Below are 23,030 nucleotides of genomic sequence, written 5' to 3' on the forward strand. Positions count from 1 at the left end.
TAATAGAAAAGCAAATAGGCACATTCACAATATATCACTCATGCAGCAGCTTTCTGGTTGACCAGTTGTGGTTTTACTGCAGGAGTTTATCAGACTCATATTTTTGAGAGTCTGATCTCTAAAAGGATCAGTAACTCCTACAGAGTGTTTGATAATGAAAATGAACTCATATTGCAGCCATCATGACAATTAAAACACATGTAATGATCTGACTTTTCCCTCGATGATCAATCACAACGCCGTCTGTCCTCCTCTGCTTCCCTTTAGTTGACATGGAGGATGAAGATGGGACTTGTCTACTTGATGTTTTGTGGTGAGTTTGTCCAATTCTGCTGGAATGAAAACAACTAAACCTCGTTTTTATTTTTTTACTCGATAATAATCTTTCTCTCTCTTCGTCTTCACAGTGATCCCCAAGCCCTGAACGACTTCCTTCATGGGACCAATGAGGTAACAAAAGTCGACTTAAATAGAGAGAAAATCAATAGTGCTAAATCTGAGATGGGGAGTAGGCTATTTCTTGTGAGACGTGTGGTGGTGGAACGAGGGTGGGAAAGAGTCATAATTTGACAGTGCATGCATGTAGAACGAGTGTAAACGAGCCCAGCCCCCAAAATCGACTGATTTTCTCCCACCACAGCTGCAGACTGAAGACCTGCTCATTAACTCCTCCTCTGGGGAGCCCTCCCTCTTCGCAGATGCCCCGGTGAGTGTCTGGATCCGCCGCCAGCAGCAGCAGCAGCAGCAGCAGCGTCACAACAACCAGCAATTTTTTTTCTTTTCCCTCCCAGGAGGATGAGTTTTCTCTCTCATTCTGTGCTTCCTGTTAAAGTGATAGTTCACCCAAAATTCAAATTTCACTCATTATCTACAGTACTCACCCTCATGTCGACTAAGAGCTGGGAGAAGTTTCAGAGTCCTCCGTCCTTTCTCTGAGTTACAGCGGGGGGGTCCGCGCAGCAGTATTTGTCAATGGATACCAACTTTCTTCGTCTAAAAAGACACACCACAAAACATCCAAATACCTCCATACTGCTCGTCTGTAATGCCCCTCTTGTATTGAAGCCCCGACATGAGAAATTGTTCCGAAAAAAATTAAATAAGTCTATATTTTAAGCTTGTTTGTAGCGTAAGCTCCCAGTGTCTCAGTTCACTGCTCTGCCTGTGTCAGTGCAAATCTCTCGTGATTTGCACTGACCGGCCGAACAATTTCTCATGTCAGAGCTTCAATACAAGAGGGACATTACAGACGAGCAGTATGGAGGTATTTGGATGTTTTTTGGTGTGTCTTTTTGGACAAAGAAAGTTGGTATCCATTCACAACCATTATATGGACAAATACTGCTGCGCCGAGCCCCCCTGTAACTCAGAGAAGCCACGGAGGACTCTGAAACTTCTCACAGCTCTTAGTCGACATGAGGGTGAGTAGATAATGAGTGAAATTTGAATTTTGGGTGAACTATCCCTTTAACTCCTGCTAATCACACACTTCTCCCCTCTCTCTCACTCCTTTCCCTCTCTCCTGTTGCTTCTTCTTCCTCCTCCAGAGCCCCGTCTCTCTGCTGGGAGACGGCCGGGACTCCCCAGACACGCCTCCGCCCGGCTGCGTGGACCTGTCCTTCCTGGAGGAGGCACTGCTGTCATCGCCGGAGGGTGGAGACGACGACGAGCCGCAGGTGGTGCAGGGCGGATGCGAGGCGAAGAAGGGAGAAGTGCGGGAGGCGGAGGAGGCGGAGGTCAATAAATCTATCAATCAATCAATGCAACAGCAGGAGCACACAAAGCAAATATACTGAACACACAGCATAATAAATTACAACAAATTACAAATCGCAATACAGACCCGAGATAAAAAGAAAAAGAAAAACGCTATAGTTAGGAGGGAAGGCTGTTTCACCCTGACTAGGCCTACCTTTTCCTCCTGGCATTTAAAGGTCCCATATTATGAAAAACAGTTTTTTTCTGGTCTCTACATACATAAACTGATCCTCCCTGAGCCTACCAACTCCTAGAATGAGGAAAGCAAATGGGTCCTGCATCGACTCTGCAGCCCACCGACTGGTAAAACGGTGCTCATACAGGATGTTCAGACTCAGCTCCTGTGGTGATGTCACGACAGGAGTGAGGCCGACCCCTCAGCGCGATAAAACGCCTACCACGTCTATTTCTATGGCTGCAGCGCACAGCAAGAAACTCCTGAGCTAAATTGATGAAATACCGACCAATTTTAAGTCATAAAGTGGTAATAATCTTTGCCGTGTAGTAGTACAGTAACCATGTTACTTAAAGGTGCAGGCCCAGAAACAGCTTGTTCTCAGTAGAGCTCATTTGAGCGACTTTTAGACAGCCGACATTCAGGACCACGGATCAGTTTAGGGCAATAGCTACATTTCGAATACAGTTTAGTTGGACGTCTGACAGCTCAGTGAAATTGAGTAAAAAGAGTATAATATGGGACCTTTAAAAGAAGAACAGCGGAAGGTACAAAGGATTGTTTATATCTGTTTGCCTTTGCAAATGGGAGTCTAAGCAGTGAACCTGATTGTAAAAACTGAAACTGTTTATGTAAGGGATCAGAGCAGTCGGACAAGACGAAGGAGGTTGCTTTCTTGATCAGCTGTTTGTTGTAGAGTTCTTGTAAAGTTTGTTGTGCAGACCCTGTGCAGATTTTACTGCTAACACTTGACAACCTTATTGAGTAGGTTTCTGTCTTTAAAGGTACAATATGGAAGAAATCTAAAGCAACTGGCCGTAAAATCCTCCTAATATGTCACAGAGACTCAGGAATAATGTTCATATAACATGATGAACTCACCAACAACAGTAGTAGGCTACAGCCAGAGTATTCGCATTAAAAATCTTTTTTTGCAGACTGCAAATCATCAAATTGTCAGTGGCATTTCAGCCTCAGGTCTGCTTCCACTGAGCTGCCGCTACGACTGGGAGAAAAAATGAGATCGCTGTGTTTTGAATTTGACTGCAGTAACCATTTTTGGCCACATTCTAACATATGGCACCTTTAACTTTCAGGTGGCGTGCGACATCCTGCAGCAGAGCCTGCAGGAGGCCGAGATCACGGAGCAGACCATGGCTCTGGAGGCCGGTCTGGCCCAGCCGGGGGACAACCTGTCCCTGTACTCGCCCGCTCCCCTCCTCTCTCCTCCCGCCATCCCATTCCTGCCCAAGTCTGTGACCTTGCCCGTCGCCGCCACGTTGCCCATGAGAGACACCCAGGCGGCGGTGGAGCCTCCGCAGCCGTCGCTTCTCGCCGTCGGACCCGGCTGCCCGTCGCTGAAACCCGCCGCTCCTCCTCAGCTGATGGGGCTCCTGCCTGGAAACGTGTTCCCCGCTCCGTCTCCAGAGACCTCCTTCTCTCTGAGTCCGGCCCAGGGCTCCAGTATGATCATCCACAAGGCCGTGACCACTCGACCTCTCATCACTCCGACCCTGAGAGCAGGGGCGGCGGCGGCGGCGCAGGGCATCGTCCTGCAGCGGGCCCCTCTCCCCATCCAGCCCAAGCTCCCCATCAGCATCCAGCCCAGACTGGTTCAAATTAGCCCCAAGCCGTCCGGGCAGAAACACACCCCAGGTCTCACATTCACCGCTCCTCCAAACATTTTACTGTCCCAACCTCCAGGACAGAAGCCGACAGCTCCGCCGCCGCCGACGCAGCAGCAGCAGCCGGCGCCGGCCCAGCAGCAGCTCCCCAAGCCGCTCAGCCTGCAGCTGGTCAACCAGGGCGGCTCCTTCGTGCTCCAGCCTCAGGGACTCTTCCAAGGCCAAAACCACCAGTTCCTTCTTCCGGGGCAGTCCCCCGTCACGATCTCTCAGTCCGCCAGCGCAGCCGCTCGGCCGCTGCTGACCGCCGGCCACCACCAGGGCCCCATGGACGGCTCCCAGATCCTCGCCGTGCCCCAGAGGCAGCTGAACTTCAGCCCGGTCTTCACCACCCCCACGGGGCAGCTCGCGCTCCGCCAGGCCACCGTGCTTTCAGGACCTTTGCATCTGCAGTCGGCGCCTCCCACTGTCTTCCAGATGCCGGCACAGCTGGCGGGCGCCTACACGCCGGGAGGAGGGCAGGGGCAGCGCGCCGCCACGCTGGTCCACAGCAACGCTCTCGGGAACCACATCACTCTGATCAACAGTTCGGGAGTTCTCCCGTCGGATCTCACCTCCATCTCGATCGTCAACGGGCTCCCCTTCGCCACCGCCGCCGCCCCGGCCCCGGCGCCACCGGAGGCGCAGCTGAGCCTCCAGCAGGCGTCCGTGGTGCTGCTGCCGCCGGAGAGAGCTGCCGTGCAAGAAGAGAGGACGACGGCTTCAGAGGAAACTTTCCACCAGCTGCCACAGGTGAGCTGTCACATCTGTCAGTCTGTCAGTCTGCAGCGTCAACACGTTCCTCCGAGGACAGAGAGAGAAGGAAATCTGACATGACAGCTAAAGGTTCTGTGTGTTTATGGTGGATTTTTTCTGCAGCTTTCACCAAGAAACCAGATTAAAAAAAACAGCAGAACGTCTGTTTCTGGCTGAACCACGGGGAGCATACGTCAGTCCGACCGCTCTTTTCTCCAACTACCCATTAATCCGAGTTGTTCTACAGTGTTACGGTTTAGGGTTAGGGTTAGGGTTACTTAAGTCGGAGAAATGGGAGGTTGAACTAATGGACACAAAAATAAAGAAATGTATGGTCGGAGAAATGGGTAGTCGGAAAGATGTCATGTGCCCCTGATCCACACACCTCATCACCACTGCCACTGCCTTTTTTTTATTTGTGCACATTAGTTTCTCTTTGTTTTTATACTGTAGAAAACCTCTTGGTCGACTGGGTTCAAGGTAGAGTCTGGAATTTTGTTCGTTGCAGTTTGGAAACAAAACATTGAAACTGGGCCCCTCCTCTCGGGCTAAGCTGTGTAGCCTCCGGCCTCAGACGGCAGCGGTTATCAGGACCACAAAGGAAAGGAAATACAGTCCGAGTGAAGCGCTGGAGCTGTGGGCCGATAGCCGTCCGTCACCAACACTGGGAGCCTCCGGTGTTATGTTGTTATGCCGTTGTGGTGAGCTGGGAAGACGGTGTTAGCGGCGGATGCGAACCGCTACCGCTAGCCGAAGTTAGCATCGAGCTAGCGCCCCACAACAGTCCTCATACTTGTTACCACTCGAAGCTTTAGTTGTCGGCGACGGTCGGGAATCGGTCCGTGGCTCCAACGCTTCACTCAGACTGTATATCTTTTTCTTTGCGGTCCTGACTGCTGCTGCTGAGAGAGAGAGAGACGTGCTAGCACTCGTTAGCATCAGAGACAGCTAGTGCGGCTAGCAGCCCTGACTGAGCCCTCCTACTCTGCTGCACGTAGTAGCTTCACCTGAGCTCTGTCATTGGCTGGAGAGAAAACACAGACGCTCTCCACCCAGAAACGTCCCCGTGCACAACAAAACAAAGCAAAAGACCAAAATACAGGCAGGGGAGGGGACGCTGCAGACACAGTCACCACCACACAGGACTAGAAGCCCATAGGTGATGATTAAGATGGATTTCATTTGTATAAGTCTAGTGTTTATTTTTGGGCACAAAACTCCAGACTCAACCTTTAAGTTGCAAATTGTCCAGTGATATTTTTCAAATCAGTCTGACTTGACGTGATGTGACTGAGCTCTGGCCTGAATCTGGACAATCGACTGTTTCATAGCCACATCTCTGATGTGATTCAGAGTTGAAACACTATAAAATGTAAATGTAAATGAGTCATCGGAGCTTTTATCTATTTATATCTTCAAAATGAAGTTACATTTAGAATATTTGGTAACCCTTTAATTTACAGGCTGCTAATTATGTAATAATGTCAAGAAATAGCCAAGAAAGAAATAACAATTAATTGTGTGATAATGTCTAGAAATAGCCTAGAAATAACAATCAATTTCATAGTAATGTCGAGAAATATAGCCAAGAAATAATGATTGATTGCGTAGAAATAGCCCAGAAATAACAGCAAGGACTTGGTCGAGAAAAATTCTGGCTTTTCCCAAAAAATTCAAAGCATGAAAAGCATGTGTAATCTTTTGCCTTTATGAAAAACATGACATTACTATGAAATTGACTATTCTTTAGGCTATTTCTTAACATTACTGTGCAATTATTTGTTATTTCTTGACATAATCATGTAATTAGCAGCCTATAGGTAAGTTAAAGGGTTAACGAATATATTTGTTTTGCACTTTTGCCTGTCACTTTTTCTTGTCGAATGACCCCACTGGTCTTATTTAAACCCGGTGGTTGTGAGGTTTTAGCTGACTCCGTCTCCTCTCCCTCTGCAGCCCTACGGACACGTCCTCCAACACGTCTCGGTGCAGCCGGCCCCCGCAGCGCTGCAGGCCTCCCCCCCTCCCGTCGTCACGGTCCTGCAGCAGCAGCAGCAGCAGCAGCAGCAGCAACAGCCTCTTCCTCCTCCTCCTCCTCTTCCTCTTCCTCTTCCTCCTCCTCCTCCTCCTCCTGAACCACCTCTGGCCCCGGATCCAGCTGTGGAGATCCCCAAACTTTTGATGCCCTCTGCGGAAATGAACCAAGTGGTGGAGGAGGTGGCTCACTCGATGAGTCAGAACCCGTCCTTCATGCAACATCTGCAACAGGTCAGAGGCTTCGAGAGTCACTCATAGATGGAAAAGTTTATTTATGTCAGGAGTTCCATTCAAAAAGTGAAACTACGTAATACATTATATAGATCCATTACACACAGAATGAAAGAGTTCATGTCTTTATTTATTGAATTTCTTTTAATTGTAATGATTATCGCTTACATTTAACGAAGAACTAACATTCAGTATCTCATACATTTGAATATTTAAGAAGACGAATTAAAAAAGCATTTTAAATGTTGGCCATCTATATGCAGTCAATACTATAGGGGCTATTTGACTTGAACTACTGGAAATGGACTTTTCAATAATATTCTAATTTATTGAGATGCACCTGTATCTATAAAATAAGGTATGCTACTTTATGGCATTATGAGTCTATTCAAATTTGGAATATGGTAACACTTTATAATAAGTACACACTATTAAGAATTAGTTAAGCATGAATAAATACTGAATTCTTAATTAATAACGCATGAACACTCATTAGTATGTAGTTTATAAACACAGTTAGTGATGAGTAAAACATTTTTAACTGTGTTTATATCAGGGATGCAAACAGCGCGCCGAAAAGCGAAACTCGCTTTTTTCATGACCAATTAGGTGACTTGTGTGAATCATTCAGATCCGAAGAGATTTTGTTTTGAGGGGGGGGGTGGGGGGGGGGGGGGGGGGGGGGGGGTCTCAGCGTCTCAGCTGGGGTCAGTAAAATGTTTTTCTAACAGGCTGACAGTGACAATCACGTGAAACTGAGGCGAACTCATTCATGGTTTCTGATCATACTGATAACTGCCGACCTCCAATGTTGACGCGCGACGTGCGCGCTCGTTACCCAAAGCGGCGCGTATCCGCGTGCAGTCGGTACGTACATTACTGTGTCAGGCAGGTGTCTCCCACGGAGCTCTGCCCCGTTTCAGAGGTGAAGGAGAGACGTCGCCTCCGCGATGTAGAATGTGTTCAATTAAAGTGAAACTAACACATTATATAGGCCTATATGTCCATTACACAGTTTTAGGCCTTAAAATGTCTTAAATTTGTTGAATTATTGTGTTCAAGTCTTAAATAATTTTAGACAGGTCTTAAATTTTCTTATGCCCACCATGGGCGAGCATTTCACTCGCATTTGCCCCTAAAAAAAAAAGACATGTGTGAACCGGGAAAATCACAAAAAAGAAAGAGCACAACCTGCGATTGGTCCAAAACTACAAATCCCACAATTCTCTGGCCTCAACAATAACAGTAGTTAGTGTAAGTAAGGGAGAGTGGAGCTGTAGGTGAAAAGAGGAAACAACGCCACGTCTGGTCCTGTTCTATGTTGTTCGTTCACACCGTCACCGTTTATTCGTTACGTCCGCGGTGTAAAAGGCCGTGACGCAAAGACGCGATTAGGCGCGAGACGCGGTATACGCGACTTTTTTTTTTTGCGACGCAATACACGCGATTCTTTTATGGCGACGGGACCCTCGCGTCTTCGTTTATTTCATCGTGTTTGGTGGGAAGACCCACAGGGGCTTCCCACACAAACACGAGGAACGCTTTTTTTTCGCGCGAGCTTTTACGCGCAACCAAACGCGAGATACGCGAGAAATGCGATTTATCGCTCGTTTTCACTCGTTTCAAAAAAAATTCACGAGCCCGCCAACAACTTTTTTTTTTTTTTCAAAGGAGGTTCAACTGGACTTAGTTATTTGTCTAGGAAGACGTTTCACCTTCATCCATGAGGCTTCATCAGTTCATGTAGCATCTGACCAGGCTGGGACTGGACCAACTAACTGGTGTGGAGACTCAGTATAAGTCCAGTTGCTTTCGATTTAACCTCCTTTGAAATACTATGACCTGGACAAATGAGAATATGCACAGGCCTACAACAACATTTCTGCTCTCACCAACCATGGTTGAGGTCACAACGCTGCTGTAGCTGCTCTGGAAGTCCGAGACACTGAGGCCAAACGCCGCCGTCGCTTCTGATCCATGACGGCGAGTTCCGGGCTGATGAGCTACAGAGACTTTAGTCAAAGAGGAGCAGTGCGTCGCTGTGTCGGACTGTTTATTTGGATTTAATGAAGAAGCTGCACAGAGTCAGGTGAGCAGAAGCTGCCCCCCCCCCCCCCCCCCCCCCCCCCCCCTCACCGTGGAGCCGCTGCTGCCGCCACCGACCCCTAGAATAAAACACCACCGACCCCTAGAATAAAACACCACTAAGCCGTGGACGGTCGCTGCGTGGATAAAATGCTGACGACCAAAACAGCCGCCACCAGGTCACTGACTGGAGAGTTTTAAAGTCGGCACATGAACGCAGCTCAGACCGGCCGGTGCCTCAGCGCGGTGATCAGCAGGACGCTATACCCAGTACCGGCCAGCTCAGTACAGAGGGGGGGGGGGACGATAACGTGACGCACAGTATACTGTTATGAGACACATTATGCATCCCAACTGTCTTTTTTTTTAGAGGATTTTTTTTTTTTACCAAGAATGCGCCCAAAAAAATCATGATCCAGGGGCCAAAATTCGAAACAAATATATATATTTTAAATCATAGGCTAATTCTCATTATTCTCCTGATGTCGGTTTAATGTAAACAGATTGCGCTGATACGCGAGAGTAATGTGACAGCGGGGCAGTGCTGCAGCTGCTGTGCTGTGATGGACCTGATCAGACTGGTGGTGGTCCACAGTCAATCAGTCCCAGATCCTCCACCGTCACCAGATCCCCCGAAAGCCCCCGCAAATAATACATCGACAAGAAGTTAAGTGGCAAATTGCACCTTTTCGTCGGTTTATCATTTGCGGATTATTTTTTTTATAGCCTATATAACTTAACTGCAACATGCGGCTCTCAGTGCTTGTCGGTGTTGTGTCTATAAATTGTGAAATAACTTTTCCTCGATAGAAATATGAGACGTGGTCGATAGGTTTCATTCATTCATCCATGTTTTGGCAGACAATACAAATAACCAATGATAATGAGATTTCCACCGCGCCGAACCAATCATGTGGCTGGAATAGAGCCAGTCAACAGTAACATGTGCATTTGTTTGGGTTGCTGCAGATGTGCACATCAGCTGACACCGCCGGTAAAAGAGAGAATGAGTGTTGTCTCGAAAAAAAACAGTGAAGGAGAAGTTGGACAAGTGACTGAAAAGACGCGTGGTGCGTAATGGGGACACCAGGCAGCTGGAGCGGACCGCGGTCACGGTGCGGCCGCTCTGCTGCTGCTCACCTCAGTGTGTGCGACAACTCATTCATGGTTGTCTCTGATTACACTGGTAACATCCTACCTATTCACCTCCAATGTAGACGCGACGTGCGCGCTCGTTACCCAAAGCGGCGCGTATCCGCGTGCATGTCCGTTGCTGTGTCAGGCAGGTGTCTCCCACGGGGCTCCGTTTCTTCGGTGAAGGAGAGACGTCGCCTCCGCGATGTAGAATGTGTTCAATTAAAGTGAAACTAACACATTATATAGGCCTATATGTCCATTACACACTGAATGGGATGTTAAATCCCATGTCTTTATTTCTTCTGTTTATTTTAATAGTATATGACTAACATTCAGTGAAGACCTAAAAATCAGTATCTCCAAAATTGAAATATTGCAATGGTTTTTATTTTTTTAAAGCATTTTTAATCTAGAAATGTTGGCCTTCTGAAAACTGTCCATCTATATGCACTCAATACTTGGTTGGGGTTGAACTACTGGAAATTGACTTTTCTGTGATATTGTTAATGGTGAGGCCCCCCCCCCCCCCGCCGCCCGCCCGCCCGCCAGACAATTCCTCTCTTTTTTGGTCCTGACCCGTTTGCATCCCTGTTATATGCTTAATGCTAATGCTTAATAGTGTGTATATAATATTGTATAAAGTGTTACCTAGAATTTAAACTTTACTGACACGAGACAAAACACAGAAACTGAATCTGGGAGGTTTGCATGATTCATGTCTGATGTGTTGATGTTCTCTGTGTTTCCTGTCACAGCAAGCTCTCAGCTCTCCCATCGCCTCGGAGCTGCTGGTGGGAGCGCTGCCGGTGGTGCCGATGGCGCCTCTGTCCTCCCCCGTGGCCAATGAGAGAGAGCCGCAGCCTCAGCCCCGCCCCGTCCCGGGTCAGGACGCCCACGCCGCGATGTCCGACCAGTACGTGGAGGCGTCTCCGCTCCACTCGGACCTCGAGGACACGTCGCTGCTCTGCTCCTCCCCGGCTCTGCAGGACAGCGGGAGAACAGCAGCGGTGGCGGTGACACCTCAGATTCCTCTGCCCGGACCTGAGAGCTTCCCCCCCGCCCCGACCGCGGCGCCGCAGCCCCCCGTCGAGCCTCAAGTCCAGTACCAGCTCCCTCATCAGCTCCAGGTCTCGCAGGCCTTGTTTGCCCAGAACCAAGTCCAGGTGCAGCCGTCCGTCCCCCAGCCTCCGCCCTCGACCCACTCGTCGTCCGTCCACAGCAGCCCGTCCTCTCTGCTCGCCAGCGTCTCGGTGCCTCAGCAGCAGCAGCCCGATGATCCCACGGCTGCTGCTGCTGCTGTCTCCACGGGAGGAGACGACTCCGCTGTCCAACAGCACACCACACAAAACAGTGAGTGTCTCCGCTGCCATCACAGTCTGACGCCGACTTCTCATCATTACTGATCTCCAGTCCCCATCTTCATCACCATCCTCATCCCTGTCACTGTGTCGTCCTCTCAGAGCCGACAGCTGCCTTGGCCGTGGAGAGTAAAGCGTTTACTCTCGATGTCCGTCCACTCTCTCCTGCAGCCCCGGGTGTCCAGGCTCCCAGAGAGTGTGGCCCCCCCCTGACCAACCAGCAGACTGGCACCAAGGTGGGAGATCCATGCACTTTAATAATCCCTATAGTCATCATAGCAGTATAGGTTCATCACCTTTAATTATCGGTGCATGTTGTTTTGAGATCGGCGGGGCAGAGACGTGAGCTGCTCAGTGAACACAATGGAGGTCAAAGTCATCAAATACACAATCCAACAACTCCAAAACGCTCTGGTGGACAAGTTGTGACCTTCACATTCACCACGCTATGAAATAATCATGTATGATTACCGTATGTAACATTACGGCACGTGAAGCAAATACTACTTGCACTTCTGAAATCACTCCACCCAGCAGCCGTGTCAGGAATGTAGTTCATTTACCTTATTTTATTATATTTTATCATTTGCCTCCAAAACAACTCTGTCTCATAATGTTACATGATTATCTCATAGCGTGGTGAATGTGCAGGTCACAACTTGTCCACCAGAGCGTTGTGGGGTTGTTGGATTGTGTATTTGATGAGTTTGATGAGGGACAGGGGACCTGTACCGTTCGCCTCCATTGTGTTCACTGAGCAGCTCACGTCTCTGCCCCGCTGATCTCAAAACAACATGCACCAATAATTAAAGGTAACGAACCTAGGGGAATTTGCCAAAATGTTGAACTATCCCTTTAATAATGTAGATTTTATAACTGGAAAAGACCCATATGAACTGAACACGGCTGCAGCTCCGGATTATTTTCTTTATGAATGAATCTGTCAGTAATTTCCTCAACCGACTGATAAATTGTTTAACCAATCAAATTTTCATTTCTCTGATATAAAATGACAAATATTCATCTGTTTGTACAAATAGAAAATATAAAAAAAATGCATTTTCTCTCACACTCTGAGAAATAATGAGCAGTAAAGTTTCCTACAATGAATCAGAAGTAGCTTCTTCTCGGCTGATTTGGCTCCGGTCTCCAAACAGAGGTAGTGAGCTTTGAAATGATGATTTGTTAAATGCATCAGATTTATTATTAATGACTTGAAATTGCTCTCCTGTCTCCGTCCTTTGATCTCATCCAAAACGTTGTGTGTGTGTGCCAGCTGGCAGGTCCTCCAGAGCCGCAGCGAGAGGAGAGGCTCACACCAGCAATGCGCCGGCACAGGTAACGAAACCAACAACACACACTCTGATCCGGCTGCTGCTCCCGCACCAACAAGGAGAGTTCAACAACCGCACTCACATCGAGAAGAGAAATATCCAACCACACAGACTCACAACAGACGTTTTTTAAATAGTTTATCTCCCCGAAAACTTAAAGGAATAGTTCACCAAAAAATTAAATTCAGTCATTGTTGACTCACCCTCATGCTGATGAATACTCCGGAGTAGTTTTTTATTCCTCAAAGTGCATCTGAAGACCCGGGAGGCCGGTTCGTAGTCCAACAAAAACCAGAGTTTACTCAAAACAACGTCATTTAGGATATTTTTACAGCCTAAACAGTCCTGTATTGCGCTCTGACGTTCATGCGCCCCAGGCAAATTCAATGCAGGACTGTTATGCTCTAAAAATGTCCTAAATTATGTTGTTTCGAGTAAACTCTGGACTATATCCCTTCAGGACACTTGGATTGCAGTGGACGAGCAGTGTGGAGGAATATTAAATGGTTTTTATGTAGTTTTATGGACCTTTTTGTGTCGAGCCCTATTGACTCTCGTATAAAGTTTACAATGAACCGGCCTCCCGTGTCTCCAGATGCACTTTGAGGAATAAAAAACTACTCCGGAGTATTCATCAGCATGAGGGTGAGTCAATAATGACTTGATTTCATATTTTTGGTGAACTATTCCTTTAAGGAAACTTAAACGCAGATCATGAAGATGCAGATTAATTTCTATGGATGCAGCTGCTTCTTATTGATCAAATGTGATCGGAGACAAACAGAGTAACTTGTTTCCTCTGCTGGATTGTAGCTACTCGTCATGTTCGTGGATGTGATGCAGAGCAGAGGAGCTTTTCTTACCTCTGTTAATTTATTAATTGAATAACAGTTGGCTGGTTTCACCGACATGGATTAAGCCTGATCCCTCACTAATGTGTTTTAATCTCAGTCCTCCAGGACTCATTTTACTACGATCACTACGTTCACAACTGCAGCTAACTGTCTACTACTAATGCTGATGCTGTTGCTGTTGCAGAGGGCAAAGTAGGAAACTGCGCCAAGTGCATCAATCGCTCTTCGCTCATTTGAATGATTTGAATTTTCTTTGTGGGATTTTTTTTTTGCATAACAAAAGTGTAATTTTTTCATCCTGGTCCGGGATTATTGTGGAGGAGCCTCGTGTCAAAATCTAATTCAGTAACAGTGTTCAGTGTTTGTGAAAAATATAATGAAGCAATGAATCCCTGTTCGCCCAGTGGATGAATATGTCCAACTACTACTTGTCAGTAATAATAATAATAATTAAAGCCGCAAGCGGCTATGACGGGCCCTCGTTCCACGCCACTCGGCGTCCCGCTCCCACGACCCCCCGGTCCCCGCTTCCCCCGGGGCGCTCTTCGAAACCCCCGCGCGCCACCGGACGTGGGCGGCTGCGTCGAGGGCGGTCCCCTCATCGAACACGTGAAGTTGCGAGCAAATCGGACAACGTACGATGGAGTTACGGCAAGTTTACGGTTCGTCCACCAGGGGGCGGTAACGGGATGTGGGCCGTTGCGTTCGGGGTCGTTACCTCATCACACATGTGAAGTTTCGAGCAAATCGGACAATGTCGATGCAAAATATGTCATTTCCTGTTACCACCGGGGGGCGCTATGAGTGACGTATGAAAGTAATATGTCGGATCGTTCAGGGTCACGTCATCATCATGTGCACCAAGTTTGAAGCCGCTGCGATCAAATCTGTGGGCGCGATAGCATTTAAACCTTTTTAGCTGAATCGCGGAACTTGGCCGTGCGCTAGCAGCCACGCCCTTTGACCTACAGACCTGCGGAGCACAAGCCGTAATCAGCTTGGTCTGGAGATGTTCTGTACCCAATTTGAAGTGAATCGGGCGAACTCCCTCGGAAGAGTTCGTTTTGCGTCAAAGAAATGCTAACCAAAATGGCCGACTTCCTGTTGGGTTTAGGGCGTGGCTCCAATTCAATTTTTTGTATGTTTGGGTATGATACAGGTGTGTGTCGAGTTTCGTATGTGTACGACAAAGTAAGAGAAATTTGTCTATGGAGAATTTCGGAAAAACTTCAAGGGGGCGCTATTGAGGCATTTAGCCACGCCCATGGGAAACGACTCTATCCGCTGAAAGAGCTCGCCATTCTTTACCTGTGGATGAAATTTCGTGAGGACACGACTTCGTTAAAGCCACGAAAAAGGCAAACGTAATTGTACGATAAAAAATCGTCAGTCGCCGCGGCGGCACACGGACGCCGTTCGTCGTATCTTCACAGCGTTCATAATGTAGCTTCAGCAACTGGTTGTGCATGTATTAGAAGTGGAATGAAGTTGATCGGGTGAAGTATGGATTTTTAAAGAATTTTTGTGTACTTCCTGTTACCACCGGGGGGCGCTATGAGCCAGGCAGGAAGTCGATACATCAAAACGTTCAGGGCGGAGCCAACGTCATGTCCTTTGAATTTCAAGTGGCTACGACGAAGTATGTGCGCGTGAAAGGCAAACGTAATTTAAATTGGGAAGATACACATTCGCCGCGGCGGCACACGGACGCCGTTGCTCGTAGGGTCAAAGCGTTCATGATGTAGCTTCACCATCCGGGTTTGCATGTATTAGAAGTGGAACGAAGTCGATTTGGTCAACTATGGATTTTTAACGAATTTTTGTACGTTTCCTGTTACCACCGGGGGGCGCTATGAGCGATGTAGGCAAATAATATGTCGGATCGTTCAGGGTCTCGCCATAGATTTTTGCACCAAGTTTGAAGCGTCTACGATCAAGTATGAGGGCATGAGAGCCAATCGTATTTACATGGCGAGCACCGAAACAGTCGCCGAACTTCGGGGCACGCCAGAGGCCAAGCGCTTTGAGCTACAGACCTGCGGAGCACAAGTTAAGCTCAGCTAGGTCTAACGATGTTCTCTACCCAATTTGGAGCCGATCGGGCGTAACCCCTCGGAGGAGTTCGTTTTGCGTAAACAAACTTTGAAGCAAAATGGCCGACTTCCTGTTGGGTTTTGGGCTTCGCTATAGGAGGATTTTTTGTTCATATTCCATTGATAAATAAGTGTGGCGATTTTGGTCCGCTTTCATTAACGTCATTTTTTTCCCTATGGGTTTTTGGCAAAATTGTAGGGGGCGCTATTTAGCCATTTGGCCCCGGCCAAATACGACGCTGGCAAATTATCAAATTTTTCGCGAAGCCCCACGAGGCTACAAAGTTTGGTGAGTTTTCGCGCATGTTAAGGGGGTCAAATTGGCGATTATATGTTCGGGAGAATAATAAGAATAATTAAAGCCGCAAGCGGCTATGACGGGCCCTCGTTCCACGCCACTCGGCGTCCCGCTCCCACACCCCCCCGGTCCCCGCCTCCCCCGGGGCGCTCGTCGAAACCCCCGCGCGCCACCGGACGCGGGCGGCTGAGTCGAGGGCGGTCCCCTCATCAAACACGTGAAGTTTCGAGCAAATCGGACAATGTACGATGGAGTTACGGCAAGTTTACGGTTCGTCCACCAGGGGGCAGTAACGGGATGTGGGCCGTTGCGTTCGGGGTCGTTACCTCATCACACATGTTAAGTTTCGAGCAAATCGGACAATGTCGATGCAAAATATGGCATTTCCTGTTACCACCAGGGGGCGCTATGAGTGACGAATTAAATTAATATGTCAAATCGTTCAGGGTCACGCCATTATCATATCCAGTAATTTTGAAGCTGCTGCGATCAAATCTGTGGGCGCGATAGCATTTAAACCTTTTTAGCTTAATTCGGGAACTTGGCCGTGCCCTAGCAGCCACGCCCTTTGACCTACACACCTGCGGAGCACAAGCCGTAATCAGCTTGGTCTGGAGATGTTCTCTACCCAATTTGAAGTCAATCGGACGAACTCCCTCGGAGGAGTTCGTTTTGCGTCAAAGAAATGCTAACCAAAATGGCCGACTTCCTGTTGGGTTTAGGGCGTGGCTCCAATTCAATTTTTGGTATGTTTGGGTATGATACAGGTGTGTGTCGAGTTTCGTATGTGTACGACAAAGTAAGCGGAATTTGTCTATGGAGAATCTAGGAAAAATTTCAAGGGGGCGCTATAGAGGCATTTTGCCACGCCCATGGGAAACGACTCTATCCGCTGAAAGATCTTGCCATTCTTGACCTGTGGATGAAATTTCGTGAGGACACGACTTCGTTAAAGCCACGAAAAAGGCAAACGTAATTGTACGATAAAAAATCGTCAGTCGCCGCGGCGGCACACGGACGCCGTTCGTCGTATCTTCACAGCGTTCATAATGTAGCTTCAGCAACTGGTTCTGCATGTATTAGAAGTGGAATGAAGTTGATCGGGTGAAGTATGGATTTTTAATGAATTTTTGCGTACTTCCTGTTACCACCGGGGGGCGCTATGAGCCAGGCAGGAAGTCGATACATCAAAACGTTCAGGGAGGAGCCAACGTCATGTTCTTTGAATTTCAAGTGGCTACGGCGAAGTATGTGCGCGTAATTGGCAAACGTAATTTAAATTGGGAAGATACACATTCGCCGCGGCGGCACACGGACGCCGTTGCTCGTAGGGTCAAAGCGTTCACGATGTAGCTTCACCATCCGGGTCTGCATGTATTAGAAGTGGAACGAAGTCGATTTGGTCAAGTATGTATTTTTAACGAATTTTTGTACGTTTCCTGTTACCACCGGGGGGCGCTATGAGCGACGTAGACAAATAATATGTCGGATCGTTCAGGGTCTCTCCATAGATTTTTGCACCAAGTTTGAAGCGTCTACGATCAAGTATGTGGGCATGAGAGCCAATCGTATTTACATGGCGAGCACCGAAACAGTCGCCAAACTTCGGGGCACGCCAGAGGCCAAGCCCTTTGAGCTACAGACCTGCGGAGCACAAGTTAAGCTCAGGTAGGTCTGACGATGTTCTCTCCCCAATTTGGAGCCGATCGGGCAAAATGCCTAGGAGGAGTTCGTTTTGCGTAAAATAAATGCTAACCAAAATGGCCGACTTCCTGTTGGTTTTTGGGCTTCGCGCGAAACAAACTTTTTTCATGTCTGGGTATGATACATATGTGTACCACGTTTCGTCGGCCTGCGGGAAAAAAAATTTTGGTTCCTATGGCCGGTGGTAAAAAGTTCCAGGGGGCGCTGTTGTGCCAATTTGCCCCGCCCACAAACGGCGATAGCATCAGATCGAAATTTAAGCGGGACCCGACGTGTGTACCAAATTTGGTGAGTTTTCGAGCGTGGCAAAGGGGTCAAATCGGGGTTTATTGACGAGGAATAATAATAATAATTAAAGCCGCAAGCGGCGATGGCGGGCCCTCGCTCGCCCATGCCACCGCGGGGCCTGAGGCACGCCGGGGCCGTGGCGCGGAGCAGAAAGGGAGAAAAAACCTGGAAGGAGGCCAAAAACGCAATGTTTCGTTCATCCACCAGGGGGCAGTCACCGCATGCGGTCTGGTGCGTTCAGGGGCCTCCCCTCATCACTCGTGTGAAGTTTGGAGTGAATCGGACAAAGCATGAGGGAGTTATGAGCAGTTAAAGGTTCGTCCACTAGGGGGCAGTAATGGGATGCGTGCAGGTGTGTTCAGGGTCAGTCCCTCATCACACATGTGAAGTTTCTTGGGAATCGGACAAAGCATGAGGGAGTTATGAGCAGTTAAAGGTTCGTCCACTAGGGGGCAGTAATGGGATGCGTGCAGGTGTGTTCAGGGTCAGTCCCTCATCACACATGTGAAGTTTGGAGTGAATCGGACAAAGCATGAGGGAGTTATGAGCTGTTAAAGGTTCGTCCACTAGGGGGCAGTAATGGTATGCGTGCAGGTGTGTTCAGGGTCAGTCCCTCATCACACATGTGAAGTTTCGTGGAAATCGGACAAAGCATGAGGGAGTTATGAGCTGTTAAAGGTTCGTCCACTAGGGGGCAGTAATGGGATGCGTGCAGGTGTGTTCAGGGTCAGTCCCTCATCACACATGTGAAGTTTCGTGGAAATCGGACAATGTTGATGTAAAATATGCCACTTCCTGTTTCCACTAGGGGGCAACATGAGTGAGATCGCCTATGAGCATATGGAGACGTTGAGGTCGTGACCCTGGACCTGTGTACCAATTTTCATGTTGATACGAGTTCATTAAAGGCATCATAAAGCCAAACGTATTTTAATGGCGAGGAATGGTCACCGCGTCGCCACACGGTCTCCATTACTCGTAGCTTCACAGCGTTCATGATGTAGCTTCACCACCTTAGTCTGCATGTTTTAGAAGTGGAATGAAGTTGATGGGGTCAACTATGTGGCATCAGTACACGTTAAGGTAAAACCTGGCCACTTCCTGTTACCACCGGGGGGCGCTATGAGTGACGTAGGAAATTAATATATCGGGGCGTTCAGGGCGGAGCCAACATCATGTCCAGCAAGTTTGAAGTTGATCGGATAAAGTATGTGGGTGTGAGAGCTGTTCGAAGGTGAAATGGCGAGCAAACGAAAAGTCGCCAAAATCCTCAAGGCCCCAGAAGCCACGCCCTTTGACGTAGAGACCTGCGGAGCACAACTTTTGATCAGAGTGGCAATTCAATGGTCTCTAGCCAATTTGAAGTCAATCGGACAAAATCTGTAGGAGAAGTTAGATCAAACAGGTCAAAAGTTCAAATCAAAATGGCCGACTTCCTGTTGTGATTTCACCATGACATTAAGAGGCTTTTTTGTGTGTCTTGCCATGTTCTATAAGCCCACCAAATTTCATGCATGTAGGTGAAACGCAAAGGAGGGGCTGATGTTTTGAAATTTTGTAGGGGGCGCTATAGAGGCATTTGGCCACGCCCATTTCCAACGACTTTAAAATATCAAATTTTTCGCGAGTCCTGATGTGCATGCCAAAATATACGCGTTTTGGGGCATGTTGAAGCCCCCAAAAATGCGATTTTAGGGAGAATATAATAATAATAATAATTAAAGCCGCAAGCGGCGATGGCGGGCCCTCGCTCGCCCATGCCACCGCGGGGCCTGAGGCACGCCGGGGCCGTGGCGCGGAGCAGAAAGGGAGAAAAAACCTGGAAGGAGGCCAAAAACGCAATGTTTCGTTCATCCACCAGGGGGCAGTCACCGCATGCGGTCTGGTGCGTTCAGGGGCCTCCCCTCATCACTCGTGTGAAGTTTGGAGTGAATCGGACAGAGCATGAGGGAGTTATGAGCAGTTAAAGGTTCGTCCACTAGGGGGCAGTAATGGGATGCGTGCAGGTGTGTTCAGGGTCAGTCCCTCATCACACATGTGAAGTTTCTTGGAAATCGGACAAAGCATGAGGGAGTTATGAGCAGTTAAAGGTTCGTCCACTAGGGGGCAGTAATGGGATGCGTGCAGGTGTGTTCAGGTTCAGCCCCTCATCACACATGTGAAGTTTCGTGGAAATCGGACAAAGCATGAGGGAGTTATGATCAGTTAAAGGTTCGTCCACCAGGGGGCAGTAATGAGATGCGTGCAGGTGTGTTCAGGGTCAGCCCCTCATCACACATGTGAAGTTTCGTGGAAATCGGACAAAGCATGAGGGAGTTATGAGCAGTTAAAGGTTCGTCCACTAGGGGGCAGTAATGGGATGCGTGCAGGTGTGTTCAGGGTCAGCCCCTCATCACACATGTGAAGTTTTGTGGAAATCGGACAAAGCATGAGGGAGTTATGATCAGTTAAAGGTTCGTCCACTAGGGGGCAGTAATGGGATGCGTGCAGGTGTGTTCAGGGTCAGCCCCTGATCACACATGTGAAGTTTCGTGGAAATCGGACAAAGCATGAGGGAGTTATGAGCAGTTAAAGGTTCGTCCACTAGGGGCAGTAATGAGATGCGTGCAGGTGTGTTCAGGGTCAGCCCCTCATCACACATGTGAAGTTTCGTGGAAATCGGACAATGTTGATGTAAAATATGGCACTTCCTGTTTCCACTAGGGGGCAAAAGGAGTGAGATCGCCTATGAGTACATAGAAACGTTGAGGTCGTGACCCTGGACCTGTGTACCAATTTTCATGTTGATACGAGTTCAATAAAGCCATCCAAAGGGCAAACGTATTGTCATGGCGAGGAATGGTCGCCGCGTCGCCACACGGACGCCATTACTCGTAGCTTCACAGCGTTCATGATGGAGCTTCACCACCTTAGTCTGCATGTTTTAGAAGTGGAATGAAGTTGATGGGGCAAAGTATGTACAATTTCCAAATTTTAGTACACTTCCTGTTACCACCGGGGGGCGCTATGAGTTACGTGGGAAGTTAATATATCGGGACGTTCAGGGCGGAGCCATCATCATGTCCAGCAAGTTTGAAGTTGATTGGATGAAGTATGTGGGCGTGAGAGCCACACGTATGTACATGGCGAGAACGCCATAGTGAATTGAGCGCTGGCAGCCACGCCCTTTGACCTACGGACTCACGGAGCACAAGATAAGCTCAGCTAGGTCTGGAGATGTGGTGTACCTAATTTGAACTTGATCGGGCGAACGCTCTGGGAGGAGTTAAGTTTAGGCGGGAAAAATCAAAACCAAAATGGCCGACTTCCTGTTGGGTTGAGGTCATAAGGTCAAGAGGATTTTTTGTATAGCTGGGTATAATACAGATGTGTACCAAATTTTGTGTGTGTACGACAAAGTAAGACGAATGGCGATGCCATTGACATGTGTTTGTAGGGGGCGCTATTCAGCCATTTGGCCACGCCCATTTCCAACGACTTTAAAATATCAAAATTTTCGCGAGGCCTGATGTGCATGCCAAAATTCACGCGTTTTGGGGCATGTTGAGGCCCCCAAAAATGCGATTTTAGGGAGAATATAATAATAATAAACATAGCAATTACAATAGGGCTTTCGCTGGGCGACTTGCAGTCGCCGCTCGGGCCCTAATAATAATAATAATAAACAAAGCAGAAACAATAGGGCTTTCGCTGGGCGACAGCAGTCGCCGCTCGGGCCCTAATTAAAGCCGCAAGCGGCGATGGCGGGCCCTCGCTCGCCCATGCCGCCGCGGGGCCTGAGGCACGCCGGGGCCGTGGCGCGGAGCAGAAATGGAGAAAAAACCCTGGAAGGAGGCCAAAAACGCAATGTTTCGTTCATCCACCAGGGGGCAGTCACCGCGTGTGGTGTGGTGCGTTCAGGGGCGGCCCCTCATCACTCGTGTGAAGTTTGGAGTGAATTGGACAAAGCATGAGGGAGTTATGAGCAGTTAAAGGTTCGTCCACTAGGGGGCAGTAATGGGATGCGTGCAGGTGTGTTCAGGGTCAGCCCCTGATCACACATGTGAAGTTTCGTGGAAATCGGACAAAGCATGAGGGAGTTATGAGCAGTTAAAGGTTCGTCCACTAGGGGCAGTAATGAGATGCGTGCAGGTGTGTTCAGGGTCAGCCCCTGATCACACATGTGAAGTTTCGTGGAAATCGGACAAAGCATGAGGGAGTTATGAGCAGTTAAAGGTTCGTCCACTAGGGGCAGTAATGAGATGCGTGCAGGTGTGTTCAGGGTCAGCCCCTGATCACACATGTGAAGTTTCGTGGAAATCGGACAAAGCATGAGGGAGTTATGAGCAGTTAAAGGTTCGTCCACTAGGGGCAGTAATGAGATGCGTGCAGGTGTGTTCAGGGTCAGCCCCTGATCACACATGTGAAGTTTCGTGGAAATCGGACAAAGCATGAGGGAGTTATGAGCAGTTAAAGGTTCGTCCACTAGGGGCAGTAATGAGATGCGTGCAGGTGTGTTCAGGGTCAGCCCCTCATCACACATGTGAAGTTTCGTGGAAATCGGACAATGTTGATGTAAAATATGGCACTTCCTGTTTCCACTAGGGGGCAACATGAGTGAGATCGCCTATGAGCATATGGAGACGTTGAGGTCGTGACCCTGGACCTGTGTACCAATTTTCATGTTGATACGAGTTCAATAAAGCCATCATAAAGCCAAACGTATTTACATGGCGAGGAATGGTCGCCACGTCACCACACGGTCGCCATTACTCGTAGCTTCACAGCGTTCATGATGTAGCTTCACCACCTTAGTCTGCATGTTTTAGAAGTGGAATGAAGTTGATGGGGTGAACTATGTGCCATCTGTACACGTTAAGGTAAAACCTGGCCACTTCCTGTTACCACCGGGGGGCGCTATGAGTGACGTAGGAAATTAATATATGGGGACGTTCAGGGCGGAGCCGTCATCATGTCTAGCAAGTTTGAAGCTGATCGGATAAAGTATGTGGGCGTTAGAGCTGTTCGAAGGTGAAATGGCGAGCAAACGAAAAGTCGCCAAAATCCTCAAGGCCCCAGAAGCCACACCCTTTGACCTAGAGACCTGCGGAGCACAACTTTTGATCAGAGTGGCATCTCGGTGGTCTCCAGCCAATTTGAAGTCAATCGGACAAAATCCCTAGGAGAAGATAGATCAAACAGGTCAAAAATTCAAATCAAAATGGCCGACTTCCGGTTGTGATTTCACCATGACATAAGAGGCTTTTTTGTGTGTCTTG

General features: G+C 48.4%; 1 protein-coding gene across 1 annotated transcript in view; it reads left to right on the forward strand.

The window, feature by feature from the left end:
- Positions 1–272: 272 nt before the first annotated feature.
- LOC311005928 (BRD4-interacting chromatin-remodeling complex-associated protein) overlaps positions 273–23,030 on the forward strand; it is a gene marked incomplete at both ends in the record, with an annotated part of 42,644 nt that continues 19,886 nt past the window's right edge. The window contains 10 exons of the mRNA XM_083998535.1: positions 273–313; positions 408–450; positions 641–706; positions 1,548–1,736; positions 3,031–4,350; positions 6,310–6,395; positions 6,480–6,621; positions 10,599–11,193; positions 11,304–11,437; positions 12,478–12,539. Coding sequence (XP_083854661.1) covers positions 273–313; positions 408–450; positions 641–706; positions 1,548–1,736; positions 3,031–4,350; positions 6,310–6,395; positions 6,480–6,621; positions 10,599–11,193; positions 11,304–11,437; positions 12,478–12,539 — 2,678 coding nt within the window. The remainder of the gene's footprint in view (positions 314–407; positions 451–640; positions 707–1,547; positions 1,737–3,030; positions 4,351–6,309; positions 6,396–6,479; positions 6,622–10,598; positions 11,194–11,303; positions 11,438–12,477; positions 12,540–23,030) is intronic.

Source organism: Trachurus trachurus (assembly GCF_905171665.1).
Source record: "Trachurus trachurus genome assembly, chromosome: 22".
NCBI lineage: Eukaryota > Metazoa > Chordata > Actinopteri > Carangiformes > Carangidae > Trachurus > Trachurus trachurus.